The sequence below is a fragment of the Hypanus sabinus genome, chromosome 14, assembly GCF_030144855.1.
Source record: "Hypanus sabinus isolate sHypSab1 chromosome 14, sHypSab1.hap1, whole genome shotgun sequence".
NCBI classification, from domain to species: Eukaryota; Metazoa; Chordata; class Chondrichthyes; order Myliobatiformes; family Dasyatidae; genus Hypanus; species Hypanus sabinus.
In genome coordinates, this window is record NC_082719.1 from 97,680,765 (window position 1) to 97,703,121 (window position 22,357).

General features: G+C 38.5%; 1 protein-coding gene across 2 annotated transcripts in view; it reads right to left on the minus strand.

The window, feature by feature from the left end:
* Positions 1-22,357, minus strand: part of LOC132405011 (WD repeat-containing protein 7) — a 574,145-nt gene that overhangs the window by 352,874 nt on the left and 198,914 nt on the right. For both annotated transcript variants that reach the window (XM_059989685.1, XM_059989684.1), the window contains one exon: positions 5,151-5,269. In XM_059989685.1, coding sequence (XP_059845668.1) covers positions 5,151-5,269 — 119 coding nt within the window. The remainder of the gene's footprint in view (positions 1-5,150; positions 5,270-22,357) is intronic.

A 22,357-nucleotide genomic window follows, 5' to 3' on the forward strand; every position in this document is an offset into this window, starting at 1 on the left:
AAGTCTTGTCTAGAATCAATCAACAAGTTATAGATACCAGTAATAGAACCATTAACAAAAGGTTTTAAATTTAAAAGATCGTCCAGAAAATTTTTATCAGGAGCTATAGGAAAAGTAGTTAAACGGGAACGTAGAAAATCTCTAATGTGAAAGTATCTGTAAAAATATGTTTTTGGGAGTGCAAATTTATTTGACAATTGGTCAGATGAAGCAAGAGATCCTGAGATAAACAGGTCCCAAAAACACTTAATACCTAGTTCATCCCAATCTTTTTATACTTTTTTAAAACTATTTTCATGAAGCGTTGACTAATTGGACAGCTGCTTAATTGGGACAAAATGTACTGGTCCCGATTGACTGGAATCCACTATTTATTTTAAGAAAATGGTGGATGGGATGGGGGAAGGAGAAGATATGCAATCCAAATACTTATTCATCTAGAAAAGAGATTTCAAAATTAGGGAATGGTGAGGAGGGTTGTTCTTGAATACCAGGCTAATAATGATAAAATTTATTTCCATCTGGTAACCTTTGGTTGTGTAAACATCAGGTAATAATTTTTTGTTCATATTCAAACAATTTAGTAAAATAATAGTCACTGCTGGTCTCCATTCAACTCTTATAATAATATCCTTTTTCTTCGACAAAACTGCAAATACAGTGACATTTTTGCCATAACAGCAGAGGTGTGATGTCAAGGCTACCTTCTCATTTATCAAGCACCAAATACCATTTACCAGCCTCTATGAAATGCTCCAAAACTACAACCATCAGCAAAAAGTCAACAGGTAATAACACTGCATATTTTGAAATTTTTTCAAATAAACCAATAACTTAAAGTATCAGTTAGACAATGGGTCATGTAGAAAAGAGATTATAGTTTCTGCAACATTTCAGAGTCAGAGAGTAATACAGAACAGAAACAGGCCCTTCGGTCCACACAGACCTCAGTCTCCTTCCTGCTAGTCCCAGTTCCCTGTGCTCGACTCATAATCTCCCAAGTCCCTCTCCTCCAAATGCCACTTAAATGTTGCAACTGTACCTGCCTTGACCACTTCCTGTGGCAGCTCATTTCATCTAATCACTTCCCTCTATGTAAAGAAGTAACCTTCTGGGTCTCTTTTAAATACCTCCCATCTTATCTTGTATCTGTGCCTGTAGTTTTGGACATCCCAACCCTAGAAAAAAAGACTATGACTGTCAAACTTATCCACACCCCTCATGATTTTATAACTTCTGTGAGATCACCCCACTTATTTTTTTATTGCTCCACGGAATAACAATCCAGCATGGCTAACCTCTCCCTATAACTCAGGTCTTCTAGTCCAGTTAACATCTTTGTTACACACACAAAGTGCTGGAGGAACTCAGCAGGTGTCCTGATGAAGGGTCTCGGCCCAACACATCAACTGTACTCTTCTCCATAGATGCTGCCAGGCCTTCAGAGTTCCTTCAGCATTTTGTGCAAGCTGCTTGGATTCCCAGCATCTGCAGATTTTCTCTTGGTTATAACACCCTTGTAAATCTCTTCTACTACCTCTCCAGCTTGTCGATCTCTTTCCTATAACAGGGTAACCAAAACTGTACACAATACTCCAAAATTGTGGCCTCACCAACAATTTCTGTACTGCAACATAATACCCCATTCCTAAACTTGACGCCTTGACTGATGAAGGCCAGCTTGCTAAATGCCTTCACCACTCTGTCAACTTGCACAGCCATTTTCAGTGAACTGTGCACTTGGACTCCCAGGCCTCTCGTTGGACATCACACATCAATGCCCTTCCATTCACTATATAAGTCCTACTCGGGTTTGAATGTCCAAACTGCATCACACTTACCTAAACTGAAATTCATTCATATTTTAAAATTGAAAATAAGGCATTTTCAATTTTCTGACTACAATTTATGCAAGTTTAAAAGATGCTTACAATCCTTTTGGAAAAGTTAACTAATGATCAGAGCACACTTTCATTTTGGCATCTTACTGTAGCATGCTTTGAACACAGAGAACAGTTCAGCACAGGAAGAGATCCTCTGACTCACAATGTTATGCTGGAATCAAACTGGTAATCAAATGCCCAACTACACTATGTTCATATCCATCTATTTCTTGCACATTCCATAAGGCAGTGGAGCAGAATTAGGTGATTCAGCCCATCAAATCTGCCATCACATTATCATGGCTGATTGATTACCCTTCTCAATCCAATACTTCTATACCTTCGTCACAACCTATCAACCATCATGGGTTTATCTAAGAACCTTTGGAACACCCATATCATATTTGCTTCCACCATCACTCCATGCACCAACCATGCTGTGTAAAATACCTGTCTCGCACATCTCCTTTGAACTTACAGAGTGGCATTCAAAAAGAAGAGTGGAGAGGGATATGAATTGCAGAAGAGGTTAAGGTTAAGGAAATTCCTGAAACAAGGAAGAGTGAGAGGACAACCAGGGAAATGTTAGGTCTTTTTAGCAATCAAAGTGGCAATCAGGGTAAGGAGTCAGAGAAAATCGGTGAGGTCTCCAAAGAAAACTTCAACGGGTATTGCACTTGAAGCTAGATGAAGAACAGCGGAATTGTAGATCAAGTTTAATTGTCATTCAACCATACATAAATGCCCATGAATACAGCCAAATAAAAGTGTTACTCTGGGGCCAAGGCAGAAAACACAGTACCAACAATCACAGTACAAGCCACATATAGCGCATATAAGATAGGAAGTACTTAAAAGATATCAGTAATATACAATCATACAAAAAATATAGTTCAAGACCCTGAATCAATTAATGTGCAGCAGCCTTCAGTCTAACACAATACAGCTTGTCTTCTGCCAAGCAAACACTTGGGGGGGGGGGGGGGAACAGAACAAGGGGAAAAACTTGGTGGGGGGGACAACACAGGGGAACATGAGGCGGGGGGGGGGGGGAACAGCTTGGACGCCACACCACACCACCTCCAGTGGAGTGCGCAAACTCTGATGCTTCTCTCCTGGGCAGCTGTAACACCAACACCACGGCTTGAACCTAGTCATAAGACCGAGGCCATGCAACTCTCCTGCCATCATTCAGTAGTGGTATTAAGTACCTTAATGAATTTATGTAGAATAAATCCCCACAACCTCACGCTGAAAATCCCAGGCAGCTGAAGGAGGTAGGGAGGAGATTGCCAGATAATGATTTTGAGATCCTGCTGGACACAGATGAGATATAGAGAAAACTTACAAGGATGTTGCTGGGTCTGGAGGACCTGACTTATAAGGAAAGATTAAATAGGTTAGGATTTTATTACTTGTAACATAGAAGATTAAGAGGAGATTTGATAGAAGTATACAAAATTATGAGGGATCTAGACAGGGTAAATGTATGCAAGCTTTTGCCATTGAGGTTGGATGGGATTACAATCAAAGTCCTGGTTTAAGGGTGAAAGGTGAAAAGTTTAAGAGGAACATGAGAGGAAATATCTTCATTCAGAGGGTCATAAGAGTGTGAAACAAGCTACCAGCACAAGTGGTGCATGCAAGCTCGATTTCAACATTTAAAAGAAGTTTGGATAGGTACATGGATGGTAGGGGTATGGGGGGGGGCTATGGTTCCAGTTCAGATTGATGGTAGTAGGCAGCTTAAATGGTTCAGCATGGACTAGATAGGCCATTTCTGTACTGTACAGTTCTATGACCCTATGATGCCATGAGATGCCAGACAACTGGAGGAAATGTGGTACTCTTATTCTACAAGAGAGATTGGGAAAGGCCAGGTAATTATAGGCCACTGAGTCAAACATCAGTGCCCCAGAATATGTTCTGAGGAACATTTAAATATGCATTAAGAGACAAGTAGGGTTATTGCTTTAGGTTTATTTGTCACATGTATATCAAAACATACAGTGATATGCATTATTTTGCATCAACAACACAATCCAAGGATGTGCTGGTGGCAGCTTGCAAGCATTGCCATGCTTACGGTACCAAAATAGCATGCCTACAACTTACAAACCCTAACTCATATCTCTTTGTAATGTGGGAGAAAGCAAAAGCACCCAGAAGAAACCCACCAATCACAAGAAGAACGTACAAACTTCTTATAGACAGCGCTGAGAATTGAGCCAAGATGCCTTCTAGTTGGACCTAATAAAAAGTCACAGACTGGCAGGCCAGATCTTCTTAGATACCTTCAGCACCAAGGTTACACAAGATTTCATGCTCTGATCAGCAAGGATATATGGAGACCCTTAAAAACTATTAACATCATTTATAACAATTTGCCTCTTTAGCACTCAGTTACTTTTTGAACCTTGCTACTGGACTTGAGGATGTGTCTACAGAGATGGGTCACTTGCATTAGACCAGAGGTTACCAACCTGGGATTGACGAACCCCTCGGTTAATGGTAAGGGTCCCATGGCATTAAAAAGTTGGGAAGCCCTGCAGTGGACCCATGTAATTGCAGGCATCTGGGAATCATGAGAAGTGAATGCTGGAAATGGTTCTGGACAGTAGCCCAAGTTCTAACATGAACAAAGTCACCAAAGAAACACTGAATCTAATGGACTTAAAAGTACTTTATACAACAACAGTGAGTAGCAGGCATCATATTGAGATTCTTTCAGAGGAAGAGGCCTGTTCGACTCAATATTACATAACATTTTATGTCCTAAAGATCAAAATACAATTCTATAGTCACAATGGATCTACAATGCTTCCTTTGAAGAACAAATAGTTTTCACACACCTCCTTCTTCATGCCCAAATTCCAGACACCCAAAATGAATGTTAATCAGCTTCGTCTGGCTTGCAATCAACTCCAGAAAAACTATTGTTCAGGGCTGCATTTTAAATTCAATCTACAATCCACATTCATGTCTGAAGATTGGGTGCTGGTGAAAATGATACTTGCTATATTCCCTAACTTCAGAATACATCCTAACAGTCACCAGTAATATTCAGCCTCACAATACTTAATTTAAAGCGGTCTCACTATATACTTATAACAAGTCTATGTTACAGCACTTTGTGTATTTATTCATTTCAAAGCAAACCATCAGATGACAAAAAAAGCTGCATCAATGGACACAATACAAAACACTTGAGAATCAGCAGAAATCAAAACAGTATTCCATCACTTAATCATCTTAGCACAATCCTACCTCTAAACACCGATCTTGCCATCTCCGAGCCAACATCTCCAGAAGCGGAGGCCGAAAATTGTTCTGTCCAAGGTGATCAGGAAGCATGACACAATGCATGGCTGCAAGCTGACTCCAACCTACAGAAGCAGAGCAAGTGTTTCGTTAATGACAGAATTAAGAGGCATTGACTATTGATCTAAATTTCAGCAAGTTTAATAGTCTGGTGCACAGTTCATTCAAAATGAGATTTCAATAATTACAGTTAGCTGAAATTACTGTTGCCTTGGTCATCTTTAACATTCCTCATATCTAGAAAAAGGCTCCAAAATACTTTTCAATGAAAACATAGTTAAACCCATTTGAAATAATTATTTACTTTTAATGCAAATATGTTTAGCAACAAGTGGAAGTAAGCAACTTTTTAATTTTTTTCCAAGATAAAGATCAACACAAACTAACAGGGATCCAAACCAACACATACAAAATGCTGGAGGAACTCAGCAGATCAGGCAGCATCTATGGAAATGAATAAACAGTTGATGTTTCAGGCCAAGATCCTTCATCAGGACTGGAAAGGAAGGGGAAAGACACCAGAATGAGAAGGTGGGAAGAGGAAGGTGATAGGTGAAGACAGGTGGATGGGAAAGGTAAAAGGGTGGAGAAAAGGAATCTGACTGGACAGGAGAGTAGACCGTAGGAGAAGAGGAAGGACAAGAGATCCTGAATGAGATGATAGCAAAGTGAGAAGAGATAAGAGGCCATAGTATCGAATAGAAGAGGAGGGGAGGGGAAGGGAATTTTTGGAAGGAAAAAGTCAATATTCAAGCTATCAGGTTTGACAGCTACCTAGACGGAATACTAGGTGTTGCTCCTCCACCCTGAAAGTGGCATCATCTTGGCACAAGAGGCCATAAACTGACATATCAGAACAGGAGTGGGAATCGGAATCAAAATATTTGGCCAAGAGTATGTTCCACTTTTGGCGGATGGAGCGGAGGTACTCAATGAATCAGTCTCTCAATTTACAACAGGTCTCACCAAGGTAGAGGAGGTCGCATCAGGAGCACCGATGTTGCTCAAGTCAACAAACCTAATCAGTTCTAAAATTATGAAAATTACTGATAATGAGACACCAATTCATCTAGTCATACTATGGCAATCTTGTTAAGTACAGCAGCGACAAAATTAGGAATATTACAGATAATAAGTGCACAAATTTGACCAAATACTCAACAGGGATTATGAAACATTATTCAGCAATAATTATCCTTGATTTTTTATATTTGCATCAGTAATTATACATTCATATCTTATTTGACCAATTATTAACAAGATTACTAAAATTATTACTAAAATGGAATAAGGATCTCTGATGTCTTGAAATAATTTCAAGTTAAATTCTAACTACAGATTTCTTTTAAATCATTGAAAATGATATTAAAAGGAACATAGTTCTGTGTTTTCTGGTGTAATTCAGTTCCCCTTGTTACCATATCTCATGTTTTAAAACTTGTCTTTAAAAGTCAATCTGACAGACATTTGAAAATTATTATTTCAAACTAGCAATTTACGCACTCTTCTGTGTGCAGATTCTCTGCCTAATGTGACTAGAATGGTATTTCATTTTTTTGCATCCAAAGTCAAAATGTGTAATTTCTGAAAAATGTTAAGCAAGGGGCAGTTGAACTATGCCACTCATTACACTAAGTCTATTGTTTGGCCAATAAACATCTCCTTTTGGCACTTGTGATAGTTTTGGATGTTTGTGTATGGATGCCAGCACCAGAAATATTTCTTTCAAGATCAGAATTAATCTAATGCCTAACTCTTATGTACTGAATTTTAATGAATAAAAACACTACTTTATTTCCTCAAATAAGAAAGATTCATTAACAACTTATCTTATTGCAAGAACACTAAGCAGAATCCCTCCTGCATGGATGCACTTACCTGTGAGTGAATAATGCTGCGTGGAAAGTAGCTAATGAAATTAAAATAAATTTTGTTAATGTATTAGAGAGGGAGGAGAATACCTTCATTTACTGAGGGGCAGCTATGTAAAACAGTGCCAGAGCAGACAGCCTCATTGACAGCAACAGCAGCTTGGAGAGGAAAAGGAAGACAGAAAAGAGAAGCAGAGTAACTTTTAGAGGATAAAATAAAAATAGTAGCATTAGTAAGAATGGAAAAAATGAAACAATAAAGCTACATATAATGAGTTTTATCTAAAGCAGTGTAAAATTTGCATTGAGGAGAATTCCCAATGATTTCAACCAAAAGATCTTTAAAAATAAGCAAGACAGTCTTAACGCTTGTTGTTTTCCTTTGAAGCTCTTAAAGTATTGGCATATAATAAAATACTTAGCAAAATTTAAACAATATGCATCAGAAAATACCTGAACACTAAAACTTTTCTTCTTAATCTATTAACAGTGCAGATATGTAACTAAAGTTGCATTTGTGCAAAAATTGCAGTGTTTTCTTCACACAAGTTTTTTTTAAACTCTTTTTGATACGAAAAGCAATTCATTTTGGAATCCAGTTTTATTCAGAGATAACATTGTTTATATAAACCCTGAATTGCACACAATAGGATTTTATTGACTTTTATTTCATCCCTGAATTGAATACTTTGACCCATTCCTAACTGTACATGAACCATTCGAAAGAAGAGAAATAAACAGACAAAATACTATCTAAAATCTTTCTTCTGGTGATATTCAGCATAGCAGTTAGTGTTTGGGGTTCAACTCCGTCCATTGTCCATAAGTAGTTTGTACGCGTTCAACGTGGCCATGTGTGTTTCCTCCAGGTGCTCTGATTTCCTCCCAAATTCCAAAAAGACACAAGCAATAGTAAGAGTAAGCAAAGTGTGGGAACGTTATGTTGTTGCTGGAAGCATGGGTGAGATTTGCAGGCTACCACCAGTTCAAATTCAGGCTGAGTTGGTCATTGACGCAAACACATTTCATTGTATGGTTTGTTGTTTAAATGTACATGTGACAAATGAAGCTAATTTAATCTAAAATCACATCTAAAATGCATTATTTTCATCTTGAAGTTCTGCATAAGCCATTTTCTCTGATCATTAAGCGTCTGTTGTAGACATAGAAGTACATATTGATTATATATGTTTAAAGGCATGCTTTTGCTTTCACTATTTCCTCTTCAGTTTAGATTGTTGGCGTGTTGGAACATCCAACTAATGGCATCAGTCACGAGGCAGTTACTCAATTTTTATGCTTCATCAGGGGTTCTGAACCTCAGGTCCATGGACTCTTCGGTTAATGGAAGGGGTCCATAGCATAAAAAAGGTTGGGAACCCCTGACATAGAGGGTTAAAACATGTTTGGGTGAAAAACATCAAGCATCACCCTAACATGAATATTAAAGAAACATTCAAACAAACTGGACATTAATGTTCTTGGAACAACACTTATAAGTTTAGAATCACATTCAAGTAGTGTTTAAAAAAGTAGTTTGCACTTTCATTGTAATTTTATCTTACTCACTGATTATAAAATCACACAACACAGACACCAAGTCTTTTGACCCACCTTGAAAAATCATGTGGAGGCCAAGTCAATGAGTATATTTAAATAGGTATATTTAAAGGTTGATAGGTTCTTGATTAGTTAGGGCATCAAATGTTATGGAGAGAAGGCAGGAGAATGGGGCTGACAGGGATAACAAATCAGCAGACGATGGGCTGAATGGCCTAATTCTGCTCCGATGTCTTATGGTTTTGCTCATGTCAAACATGGGACCTCTCTATGCTAATCCCATTTGCCCACATGCACTCCATATCCCTCCAAGCTTTCCCTCTCCAAATACCTATTCAAATACCGTTTCTAAGTTCTAATGGTTTCAGCCTCCACCACCTCCTTTGCTGGCTTGTTCCCAGAGATTCATAATGTTCTGTGGAAACACTTAAATTCAGATCTCCATTAAATTTCTCCTTTTCCACGTTATTCTGTGCCCTCTGGTTTTCAATGACTCTGCCCTGGGAAAAAGATTATCTATGCTTCTCAAGATTTTATAACCCTCAATAAGATCATCCTCTCAGCCTCCTATGTTCCAGAAGTAATAAATGAGGTCAATCTAGTCTGTTTTATAGCATCAGCCCTCCATTCAGTTGGTCTCATCTCCACTCTCTCTATTGCCACCATATGCAGTGTGAGTGATCTAATTCATCTTTATAACATCAGCTCTCCATTCCAAGCAATTTCCGCTGCATCCTCTCTATTACTAGACACATGTAGAACTGTACTCAATCTGTACAGACCTCCAATCTTGGCAATATCCTAGTAAATTGCCTCTATAATTGTGTGAAAAGTTTAAACAGTTAAACTTCTAAGTAGAAAACCCAAAGAGCATTCATTATATAATCAATATGATAAAATATGATAAGTACAAGAGCAAGTGGACCAAATGTTGAAGATGGCAAAGAGAATACGGATGTTTTTGCAATGGGAATGAAGTACAAGAAGCTTTGCCACAACTATACAGGATGTTGGTGAGCTTGCACTTGAGGAATGTACAGTTTTCATACAGGCCATACCCACATCTCACTACTAACATTGGAAAGGAGTTCAGAAGCCTTGGGTCCCACACCACAGGACCACCATGTTCAGCAATAGTCATTACCCTACAATTATCAGGTTCCTGAACTCACATGGATAACTTAGCTCACCATATCTCTGAACTGATTCCACAACCTACACACTCCCTTTCAAGGACTCTACGACTCATGTCCTCTCAGTAATATTTTCCTGTAAATGCCTACAAGAAAATTAATCTTGTTAGTATATAATAACATGTACGTACTTTGACTTCCTTTTTATTTTGACTTCCTTATTGATGAGCGGATTTAGTTACCAGGAACAGCACAACTAAGGTTAACTGATCAAGATGAGATGCTCATCTGATAAAGTTCAAAGTTTAAAGTAAATTTATTGTCAAAGTTCACAAACGTCACCATATACTTTCCTGAGATCCATTTTTTTCTCAGGCATTCACAGTAAAGCAAAGTACAATACAATCATTGAAAAACTACACACAAAGTCTGAACAATCAACCAATGTGTGAAGAAAGACAAGCAGCAAATACAAAAAAAGTTAAATAAATACTGAGAACATGAGTTGCAGAGTCTTTGTTTTCAGTTGTATTTATATATTTTACTTTTTTTTTATTTGTATTTGCACACTTTGTCACACTAGAAAATAGGCCTCAACTCAAGAGCTCAGATCTGAGAGAATGCCAGTCAAAAATGCAAGAATCTAAGAGCATTTATCAGGGGAAATACTGTGAGGATTTGTCAGCAAGTGGGTAAATTACATCAAGGGAACAAAATTTTGTTGCCATTTAAGACTGCCATAAGGAGAAACTACTTCCCTCAGAGTACTGTGAATCATTGGCATACTCTCCCCGAGAGAGCTATTGATGCCAAATCACTAGGCATTTTGCCGCAATAGGTTGCTTTTTGCATTACTGGGAAATCTAAGATTATGGAATCTGGATAGGAAAATGGAGTTAAGATCACAAATCGGGTTAACTGTGACCTCACTGAACAGTCTGACAGGCTCATGGGGCTATTTAGCCTCCTACTGCCAGTTCTTATACGCATCCTCTAGAATATTGCTTCAAATCTAGTTACAATTTTAGGCTGATTTTTCTCGATTTAATGAACAGACTACTGTATTTGTATACTAATAACAAAATAATCTGAACAAAACTGCTTAATTTCAACAATTAGAGAAATGTTGAATGTACATTCTCAGATATGCTTTAAATCTAATTTAAATTAGAAAAACTAGGTGCTAAAATGCCGAAATGAATAAAAAGAAAGGAGTAATTGACATTTGGGATGAGGTCTGATGAAGGAAATTTGATTAAATGAAAGGAATCAAATCAAAAAGTGAATTAATTTCAAACACTTAAAAGTAATCAATTTGCAAGTCAGGCATAAATCAATATATTTATGAGAAAAGCATTAGCAATAGTGAATGGAAATGACATGCTATAAAGTGTGCAATCTCCACCTCAACTGAAAAGTCAACTTCTGCAACTGACCATAAAACAGCCAGCTAATGTCTTGGCCAGATACATGAAAATCCAGAATCACAATCAGGTTTAATATCACTGGCATATGTTGTTAAATTTGCTAATTTTGTGGCAGCAGTAAAATGCAATACATAATAATAGATTTTAAAAATCTGTGAATCACAGTGTGTGTGTGTGTGTGTGTGTGTGTGTGTGTGTGTGTGTGTGTGTGTGTGTGTGTGTGTGTGTGTATTTTTTAAATAGTTAAATTACATTAGTGCAAAGAAAGTAAAAAAAGTAGTGAGGTAGTGTTCATGAGTTTAAGTTCATTCATAAATCATATGGCAGAGGGGAAGAGGCTGTTCCTGAATCACTGAGTGGTGTGCCTTCATGTTTCTGCACCTTCTGCCTGATGATAGCAATGAGAAAAGGGCATGTCCTGCATGATGGGGATACCATTTCTACCATACCTTTACTTTCAAGACTGTTTACTGTCACTTCAGAACACAAGTAAAGGAGAACAACATAACTGTTACTCTGGATTTTATGCAGCAAAAAAGAACACATTAAGACATACAATAATAAAAAAAATTAAAAACAAATACACAAGATAGCTTACAGTGTATACATTGATTGAATGCTTGTCCACAAAGTGACATTAGTGTCTGTACATTTGCTGATTCTGACAAGAAATGATAAAGTAGTGGTGGTAGGGGGTGTGGAGGGGTCAGTAGTGAGCAGTGGGTGGAAGCCTTATTGCTTGGGGAAAGTAACTGTTTTTGAATCTGGTGGTCCAGGTCTGAATTTTAGACTCCTCACTGATGGAAGACAAAATGTCCTTAAGCAGAGTGGGTAGGATCCTTCATGATGTTACTGGCCTTTTTCTGGCATCTTTCATATATGCAGTATGTCCTTGATGGCAGGTAAGCTGATGCCTATTGACTATTGATTATAGTACTTGCTGTAATACAAACCCTTACTCAGTCACCTGGTTCAGTCAGTAGAAGAAGAGATCATGGAACATGATCGTGGATAATGATAATGAAGGGACTTAGCAGTGAGAATGTTATTTTCAATAGCATTCAATGAAAACTACCGAGGACTGTCAACACAGTCGGTTGGTCAGTTTATTTATTTATTTATTTAGTAATCCAGTACAGTAACAGACCCTTTCAGCCCATGAGCCCATGATGCCCTATTATACCCATCTGACCAATTAACCTACCAACTCATACATCTTTGGAAAGTGAGAGGAAACCTGTGTGGTCATGGGAAGAACATACAAACTCCTAACAGATAACAGCAGGAATTGAACACTGGTTGCTGGTATTAGTGTTATGTTACAGTAAGAATGAGAATAAAATTAGCCTTAATCTGATGACAGTGAAGCTGCAAATGGAGAAGAGATGAATATTGAGATCTTTCAATTTTAAATGGTAAGGTTTGGAAGGCCTTAGTTTAAAAATAACAATTGTCAAATGGCAAGACTTTTCTAGATCTATTTTCAGGAGTGCATGAGAGGATAAACAAAATCCTCAAGTTGATCAATTAGATAAGTGTAAAGAGAAAATACTCCTTCAAGGGAGTTTAGCAGTTTATAATAGGCACAAGATTAAGTATGTACATAGATGAAGCACAAAAAAACTAACACAATACATCACATCAAAGGCTTCCTGCGTGACTTGCTGCTGTGTCACCTCTCTCATAGCAATATAGCCTTGTATAAACTTATATTTTAAAACACAAAATGAATTGTGAACAATATTGTAACTATGAAGCTAATCTTGTGACTTTATTTACACACTCTATACAGAGCTGCATGCAGCCAAAGAGATATAACGCTGGACTCCAATTGTCAAGTGAATTTTCATGTTCCTTTCTGATTATTTTTTAAACTGTATCCAAGTTTATCAAGCTCTCTAACTTATCTGATTTGCGATTAAGGCAACAATATGATCACAACAAATTCCATATCACTGCCTTGAAATTTGAATTACTTTACATAAGCAACCTTATGTAAGAACAGTCACAGTAAGATATATAAAAAAATAAAATCTGTAACATGTTTGTTGGACTGACGAAGATTTGTAAGCTAAGCAAATCCCCAAAAGTAGAAAGTTGCTTGCTGTCACAGAAAATACATTAACACATGCACATACAAGGGGGGAACAGAAAAGCATTCACAGTGAGTACGAGATTGTAAGCAATAAATGAATAGTTGTACATTGATCAGACCAAAAGGTAATACTATAAATAAGTTGAAAATCTAGGAAGCACGTGTTAGAGGTTAAGGATGAGGCTAAGATATGTGATCAAAATTTAAATAGAGCTTGAGAGGATCACATGGTGTAGTGTCACAAACTATTCGTTCACTGATTATATGCCGTGTCCACAAATTATTACAAAATGAATAGCAACACACAAAAAATGCCAGAGGAACTCAGCAGGCCAGGCAGCATCTATAGAAAAAGAGTACAGTCGACGTTTCGGGCCGAGACCCTTCAGCCAAATGATCCTGCTGAGTTCCTCTAGCTTTTTGTGTCTGTTGCTTGGATTTCCAGCATCTGCAGATTTTCTTTTGTTTGTGACAAAAATGAATAGTCAATTAATTCACTGAGGTTATCTATCTCTACCTAAATCACGAACTTAGAATCTTTTACATAATTCAATAGGTTTCTCCTCAGATTCCAAGGCCTATACACCCCTGACATTTCTGTCATGAAGTTTGAAAGATTTTTGCCAAGTATATCAAGAGTTTATTTACATCAATTTGTTCTCCTTTCCCTTTTTTACTGATCTGATTGCTTTGTGTTTATTGATCCATATCCTTGAAGGGTGGCTGGATGGAAGAAAGAGTCACAAAGGGAGTGATCTCTCAAGTAATAAACACTAGAGATTCACTGGAAATACAGAGCTACAGACACAAAATGCCGAATGAACTTAGCAGGTCGGTCAGCGTCAATGAAGAAGAATGATGAGTCAACGTTTTGAAAAGATCGCACAAATAAGGCTTGATCTACTGAGTGTTTCCAGCATTTTTTCTGAAATTTTCAGAAAAGCATCATTTTTCAGAACAGTAACTTCCACAAATTGGATGTTGACACAATTGATACATTTCAATGCTGGTGGAACGCAGCAGGCCAGACAGCATCTATAGGGAGAAGCAATGTCAACGTTTCGGGCCGAGACCCTTTGTTAGGACTAATTGAAAGGAAAGATAGTAAGAGATTGAATTTGCTTGAATTTCCAGCATCTGCAGATTTCCTCGTGTTTGCTTGATACATTTCAATGTATATTTTGATGCTTCAATGTACATGTGACAAATAACCTCAAATATGTAAGATGTAAATGCAAATAAAAACATAAAGATTCTCCTTAATCTTACTTGCCAAGGACATCTCATATTCCCTTGTAGCCCTCCAAATTTCTTGTTTCTGTTGTTTCCTATTTCCTTTATATTCCTCGATGGCCTTGTCTGATTTCAGCTTCTAATATCTGTGTGTGCTCCCTTTTTCTTCTTAACTGAACTTATATCTCTCCTATTACAAGTTGCCCAAACCTTGCCATCCTTTCATTCTCACAAGGAAGTACTGGATTGAGCTCTATCAACTGGCCTTCAAATTACTCCCAAATGTCAAATGAGCATTTATCCTCAAACAACTGTTCACAAACTACTTTCTTCAGCCCCTCCTTAATACTGTTGTAATTAGCTTTCCCCCAATTGAGCACTTGACACAGACCAATATCATCCATACCTAGAACTGTCCAAAACTCAGGGAATTACGTTGCCAAATTGTTTCCCCACTGAAACTTTCAATTGCTTGGTTCCATTTCATATCAGAGAATGTACACAATATACAACCTGAAACTCTTTCACTTTGCAGACACCCTCGAAACAGAAGAAAATCTCCAAAGAATGAATGACAGAAAAACACTCAAGAAGCCCAAAGCTCCCTGCCCCCTCCCACGTACAAGCAGCATCAACCCAGAATAAAATCAAATATTCATCCCATTCCTATTGGACAATCTACATTGAGTTTCAATAAAACCTCTTATCATCCATTCTAACAGCATTATTTTTGCTCCACCAATGGGGATTCCACAATCTGTATTCATTAAAGGATGTTATAGATGGAGAATTCGGAGGTGGTAAAATTTCATTACTTGCTATCAAGGTAAATTTATTATCAAAATATACACTTCACCATATACAAACCTGAGATTCATCTTCTTGTGTGCACACTCAACAAATCTATAGAATAGCAACTATAACAGCATCAATGAAAATCAACCAGAGTGCAGAGGAGGACAACATGTGCAAATGCAAATATAAATAAATAGCAATAAATACCGAGAACATGAAATAATGAGATAAAGACCCCTTAAAGTAAGATCATTGGTTGGAGGAACATTTCAATGATGAGTCAAGTGGGTGTAGCTATCCCCTTTTATTCAAGAGCCTTAAGGTTGAGGGATGAGTAATTATAATTGAACCTTGAAATTGTCATTAAAAAAGAGAAAGTAATAGATGTCTTGGGGGCAGGGAGTGGATAAATTTCCAGAGATTGAAGAGATGTATCTTAGCATCTCTGTGTGGCAATGGAGGAGTCTGATGGGGTGGGCATGACTAATAAACTCAAAGCCCCTGGTGCAAAGGCAGTCCCAGTCAATACTGGGGAAGTTAAAATTAGCTACTACAATAACCCTGCTGTTTTCACATCTTCCTTTCCCCACTGCCTACTAGATCTAAAATAGCCCAATAGTTTAAAGAGTAACATAGGATTTTAATTATACAATTAAAGTGTTATTAACCACAGAAAATGCAAAAATTCTTGGTAATCTATTACTTCACACAAATGCAAAATTTGCTTTAGTGCAGAACATATTACTCCATTTCATGCTAAACAGAAATTATTCAAAGTGAAAATCTTTATATCTAACTACAGACTCTGAACTAGAGAACTAGAGCTACATCATTGCAAATACTTTCTGCACAGCTATTGAAAGTGTAATTTCCTGAAAGCATCATAAAATCTAGTGAAAGCAAGACTACTTTGAACTTTAATTGTTTAAAAGTAGAAAGAAGAGACAATGATGTTAATTACATTTATTGTAATTTTCAGACATCTGGTTTATTAACTGAGAAACACTAAAATAGAGTTTAGGTCCATCATCGTTAACCCCGATTCACTCTAGTGATCTAGTACTACTTCTGTCTCAATGGTATTCAGATCAAAAAGTTTCTCTATGTTTTTTGAAAGCAAAGGAAGGCACAGAATGCAAGAAGAATAAAATGATGTTTTTCTTTGCTTGTAACTAAACTTCAAACTGCATTAGCAAAGAAAACAATATTTGAAAAAAGTAAGACCATCTGTTGGGGAAAAAACTGACAATTAACATAACAAAAGCCAGGGTCTACATGGTTAAGCTGGCCTTGCACCAAAGGTCAGCAACAAGATTTGGAGGTCATGACTTGGCATTTCTTGTTTTGAAAAAGAAACTACCATATGTCCCACATGAATAGATAAAACTAAAAATACAATTCATTTCATTGTGTAATAATAAGACACAAAATCAAGTAAGAACAAGTCAGTGCTGAACAAATATTATTTTTGCTTTTTCCTTTTAATATTGAGAAGTATATTCTTTCTCTCACTGAGCAAAGCTATTGTTGGAACTTAACTCAAAACAAAATGCATAAACCACACTAAATATTAACGATCATTGATTGCAAAAATGATTAGTAAACTTCAATAACCACACTAACGGGTAAGCTGGCTGCCTATATCCTGATTTAAAAACTAAGAGATTCTGCAGATGCTGGAAATCTTGAGCAACACACACAAAACGCAGAAGGAACTCAGCAGGTTAGGCATCATTTTATGGATGGGAATATATAGTCGACATTTCTGGCAGAGTCTGTTCATACAAAGACTGATGATGGGTCTTGGCCCAAATCATCGACTATTTATTTCCCTCTATAGATGCTGCCTGACCTACTGAGATCTTCCTGCATTTTGTGTGTGTTATTTAACATCTAGGATAGTTTTTGAACTAGGTTGCTAAATTTAATCTCTTATTCGATATCACTCCTCAGAAATTCCTCTCATTTTGCAATTCTGATTGGAGAAATCTTTAGTATATTTTTCCACCTTACCAGTAGGCCTTTCTGGGTGTTTTATTTCAGAATTCCCATTCTGAATTCCCATTCTCCACTGTAATTGCTTTGATCTCCATGAAGATCTCATTTTCCCTTTACTATAGTTCTTATTTGTGTTCACATTTTGGGAATGGTACTCATCTTTGCCAGCCTACATATTCTATATCCTTCCTTTGTTACCTGCCATGTCATATAGCATTGGTGATCATGCTCTTTCCATGACCTTTATCATTCTTGGCAAACTTTTCTACAAAAGTAGTCTGCCATTGGCTTTTTCCAGGCAGTGTCTTTAGAAGACAGATGACCCCAGCCATTATCCATACTCTTCAGAGACTGTCTTTCTGTCGTTAGTAGTTGCATAACCAGGACTTGTGATATGACAAAGGGTCTCGGCCCGAAACACTGACTGCTCGTTTCAACGGATACTGCTCAACCTGCTGAGTTCATCCAGCTTGTTTGTACGTGTTGATATGCATCAACTGCTTGCAGGACCATCCACCACCTGTTCCCATGGCCTCACATGACCCTGATTGGGGGGCTATGCAGGTGCTACATCTTGCCAAGGGTGACCTGCAGTCTAGCGGAGGGAAGGTGTGCCTTACATGCCCTTTAGTAAAGACACATTTCTACTCTACCACCCCAAATTCTATATAGTCATCTGAATTTTGCAAAGACGAATAGCTTTCAGTAATTCTTCCTTGTAAATGTGGTAACTTACTTTGAAAGTCAAATTTACTCCTTTCTTTCAGATATTTCTATTTCATTCAAAGTCTATTTGTTTGCCTGCTAGTACAGTTAAATCAGTTCATTTCAATTTCAAATTTCCATGTATACAGCCAATGGAGTATACATGGAGTATACTGGAGTATACAGCCAGTGCAGGCTTTCCCCTGTGGTCATTCCCTTGAACAAGTATACCCTTTTGGAAACTGTTGGACTGATGCTCATCCGTGCACAGCAGCTATGCCAGTGGCACTGTGGCTGATTCTGAGGCTCAGCAGGGAAGAGTAAAGTCAGACACAGACATGGTTAGGGCAACGGACTGGAGATTCAGTGGCTGTGAAAAAGATATAAAGATGGTGGGTTGCTTTGCCGGTGCTAACTCCCAGCTCCCCTGCCTTCTTCCCATATCCTTTGATAACCTGGCTAATTAAGAACCTACCTATCTTTGTCTTAAACACACCCAATGACTTGGCCTCCACAGTCGCTCGTGGCAACAAATTCCACAGATTTACCACCCTCTGACTAAAGTAATTTCTCCACATCTCTGTTCTAAATGGACGTCCGTCAATCCTGAAGTCGTGCCCTCTTGTCCTAGACTCCCCTACTATGAGAAATAACTTCGCCATATCTAATCTGTTCTGGCCTTTTAACCTTCGGAATGTTTCAATGAGATCTCCACTCATTCTTCTGAACTCCAGGCAATACAGCCCAAGAGCTGCCAAACATTCTCCATACGGTAACCCTTTCATTCTTGGAATCATTCTCGTGAATCTTCACTGAACCCTCTCCAATGTCAGTAGATCCTTTCTAAAATAAGGAGCCTAAAACTCCAAGTGTGGTCTCATGAGTGCCTCATAGAGCCTCAAATTCATTATATTCTTTATCTCTAGAAATTATGCCAACATTGCATTTGCCTTCTTCACCACCGACATTCGAGAATGTCAAGAGACAGAGTGAGTGTAAGAGGTCAAGAATACAAGAGCAGGGATGTGGTGCTGAAGCTTTATTAGGTACTGGTGAGGCCTCACCTTGAGTATTGTGAATAGTTTTGGGCTCCTCATTTAAGAAAAGATGTGCCGGCATTGCAGAGGATTTAAAGGCGGCTCACAAGGACGATTCTGGAAATGAAAGTGTTATAATATGAGGAACTTTTGATGGCTGAGTCTGTACTTGTTGGAATTTAGAAGAATGAGGGCTCTCATTGAAATCTTTTGAATGCTGAAAGGCCTAGACAGAGTAGATGTGGAAAGGATGTTTCCCATAGTGGGGGAGTCTAGGACAAGAGGGCACAGCCTCAGAATACAGGGAATCCATTTAAAATAGAGATGCAGAGAAATTTCTTTAGCCAAAGGATGGTGAATTTGTGCAACTTATTACCACAGGCAGCTGTGGGGGCCGGGTTGTTGGGCGTATTTAAGGTAGAGCTTGATAAGTTCTTGACTGGACACGGCATCAAAGGTTAGAGGGAGAAGGCTAGGGAGTGGGGCTGATCCTTTTTTTCCTTTTCTCAGCCATGACTGAGTGGCAGAGCAGACTCAATTGGCCAAAAAACCTAAATCTGTTCCTATGTCTGATGATCTTATGGTAATTGTTATTGTAAGGAGAAGGAAATTAGGAAGCTGAAAAGTCTGGAAGTAGGTACGTCATCTGGACCAGATGGACTACTCCTCAGTGTTCTAAAAGAGATTTGGAGGCAATAATAATGATCCTTCAAGAATCACTAGATTCTAGAATGGTCTGGAGGTCTGGAAAATTGCAAATATCACTCTACTCTTTAATAAGGGAGGATGGCAGAAGAACAGAAATGATAAGCCTGGTAGCCTGACTTTAGTGGTAGGGAAGATGGTGAAATCCATTATAAAGGATGAGGTTTTGTGACATTTGGAGGCAATAATAATTTAGGCCAAAATCAGCACTGTTTCCTTCATAGGAAATCTTGCCTGACAGATCGGTTGAAACTTTTTGAGGAAATAACAGGAAGGAAAGGACAAAGGTGCGTCAGCAGATACTGCTTTCTTGGATTTTCAGAAGGCCTTTGAGAAGCTGCCACACATGAGGCTGCTTAACAAGATAGAAAACATGCAGTAAAGATACTAGCATGGAAAGAAGATTGGCTGACTGGCAAGAGGTAAAGAGTTGGAATAAAGGAGACTATTCTGGTTGGCTGCCAGTGGCTAGTAGTGTGCCACAGGGGTTGGTATTAGGACAGTTTTTTTCATATTATATGTTAACGATTTGGATGACAGAATTAATAGCTTTGTGACCAGGTATGTGAACAATGTAGTGTTGAGGAAGCAGAAAGACTGGAGAAGGACATAGACATCTGAAGAGAATGGGCAAAGAAATGTCAGATGGAATACAGTGTAGGGAGGTATATGGTAATGCACTTTGGTAGAAGGAATAAGGACTATTTTCTAAAAAGGAAGAAAATGTAAAACTCAGGGCAAAGAGACTTGGGAGTCCTTGTACAGGATTCCCTAAAAGGTCAACTTGCAAGTTGAGTTGGTGGTAAGGAAGGCAAGTGTTCGTATTTATTTCAGGTGCACTAAAATATAGGGGCAAGGATGTAATGCTGAAGTTTCATAAGGCATTGGTCAAAGTGCACTTTGAGTACTGTGAGAGGTTTTCAGCCCCGTATCTAAGAAAAGATCTGCTGACATTGGAAAGGTTCACAATAAAGATTCAAGGAATGAAAGGGTTAGCATATGAGGAATACTTGATGGCTCTCAGCCTGTAGTCACTGGAATTTAGAAGAATGGGGGGGGGGGTCCTCATTGAAACATAATATTGGATGTGGAGAGGATTGTTCCAATAGTGGATGAGTCTAGCAGCAAAGGCTCACCCACTATAGGGCACAGAATAAAGGGATGTCCATTTTGAAAAGAGATGAGGAGGAATTTCTTAGCCAGAGGATGATGAATTTGTGAAATTCATTTCTGCAGATGGCTGTCAATTGAACTACACTTCTCTTTCAACTACAAATTATGTAAGCTGCTCAATTTCAACATAGAGATCCAAAGAATTCTATGTACAAAGTCAATATTTAAACTCTTCAAAGTGTGTGTTAAATATAGAACACAAACCTGTCAAAATTCTAACACTCATTCTTCTGCTTGCAATACAAGCCAACATATTATATGTCTTCCAAATTGCTTGCTGTGGCAGGATATGTGCATCCAGTGACTTCTGTATAGATGGGTCTTGGATTTTTTTTAATTTATTCATTTACGAGATGTGGGCATTGCCAGCTAAGCCAGCATTTATTACCCATCCCTAGTTGCCCTTGAGAAAGTGGCGATGAGCTGCCTTCTTGAATCACTGCAGTCCCTGAGGTGTAGGTACACCCACAGTGCTGTCAGGGAGGGAATTCTGATTGTGACCCAGCAACAATGAAGGAATGGCGATATGTTTCCAAGTCAGGATGGTGAGTGACTTGGAAGGAGATTTCCAAGTAGTGTTGTTCCCAGGTATCTGCTGTTCGCATCCTTCTAGATGGTAGTGGTCGTGGGTCTTGAAGGTGCTGCCTTAGGAACTTTGGTGTGTTGTTGCAGTGCATCTGGTAGATCGTACACACTGCTGTAACTGTTTGTCGATGGTGGAGGGATTGGATGCTTGTGGAAGGGGTGCCAATCAAGTGAGCTGACTTGTACTGGATGATGTTGAGCTTCTTGAGTGTTGATGGAGCTGCATTCATCCAGGCGAATGGCGAGTATTCAATTACACTTCTGACCCGAGCCTCCTAGATGGTGGGAGTCGGGGGGGTGAGTTACACACTGCAGGGTTCCTATCCTTTGACCTGCTCTGATAGCCATGGTGTTTATATGGCTAGACCAGTTCAGTTTCAATGGTAACCCTCAGGATGTTGATAGTAGGAGATTCAGGTAATGCCACTGAGTGTCAAGGGACAATGGTTAGAGCCTTAACAACTTTAAGTTTCTTAGCGTTCACAACACCGAGGATCTCACGTGGTCTGTACATACCAGCTGTATGGTGAAAAAAGCACAAAGGCGCCTCTTTCACCTCAGACGGTTGAAGAAGTTTAACATGAATCCCTAAATCCGAAGGACTTTCTACAGGGGCACAATTGAGAGCATCATGACTGGCTGCAACACTGCCTGGTTTGGGAACCGTAATTCCCTCAATTACAAGATTCTGCAGAGAGTGGTGCAGACAGCCCAGTGCATCTGTAGATGTGAACTTCCCACTATTCAGGGCATTTACAGAGACAGGTACGCAAAAAGGGCCCGAACAATCATTGGGAAACCTAGTCACTCCAACCACAAACTGTTCCAGCTGCTAC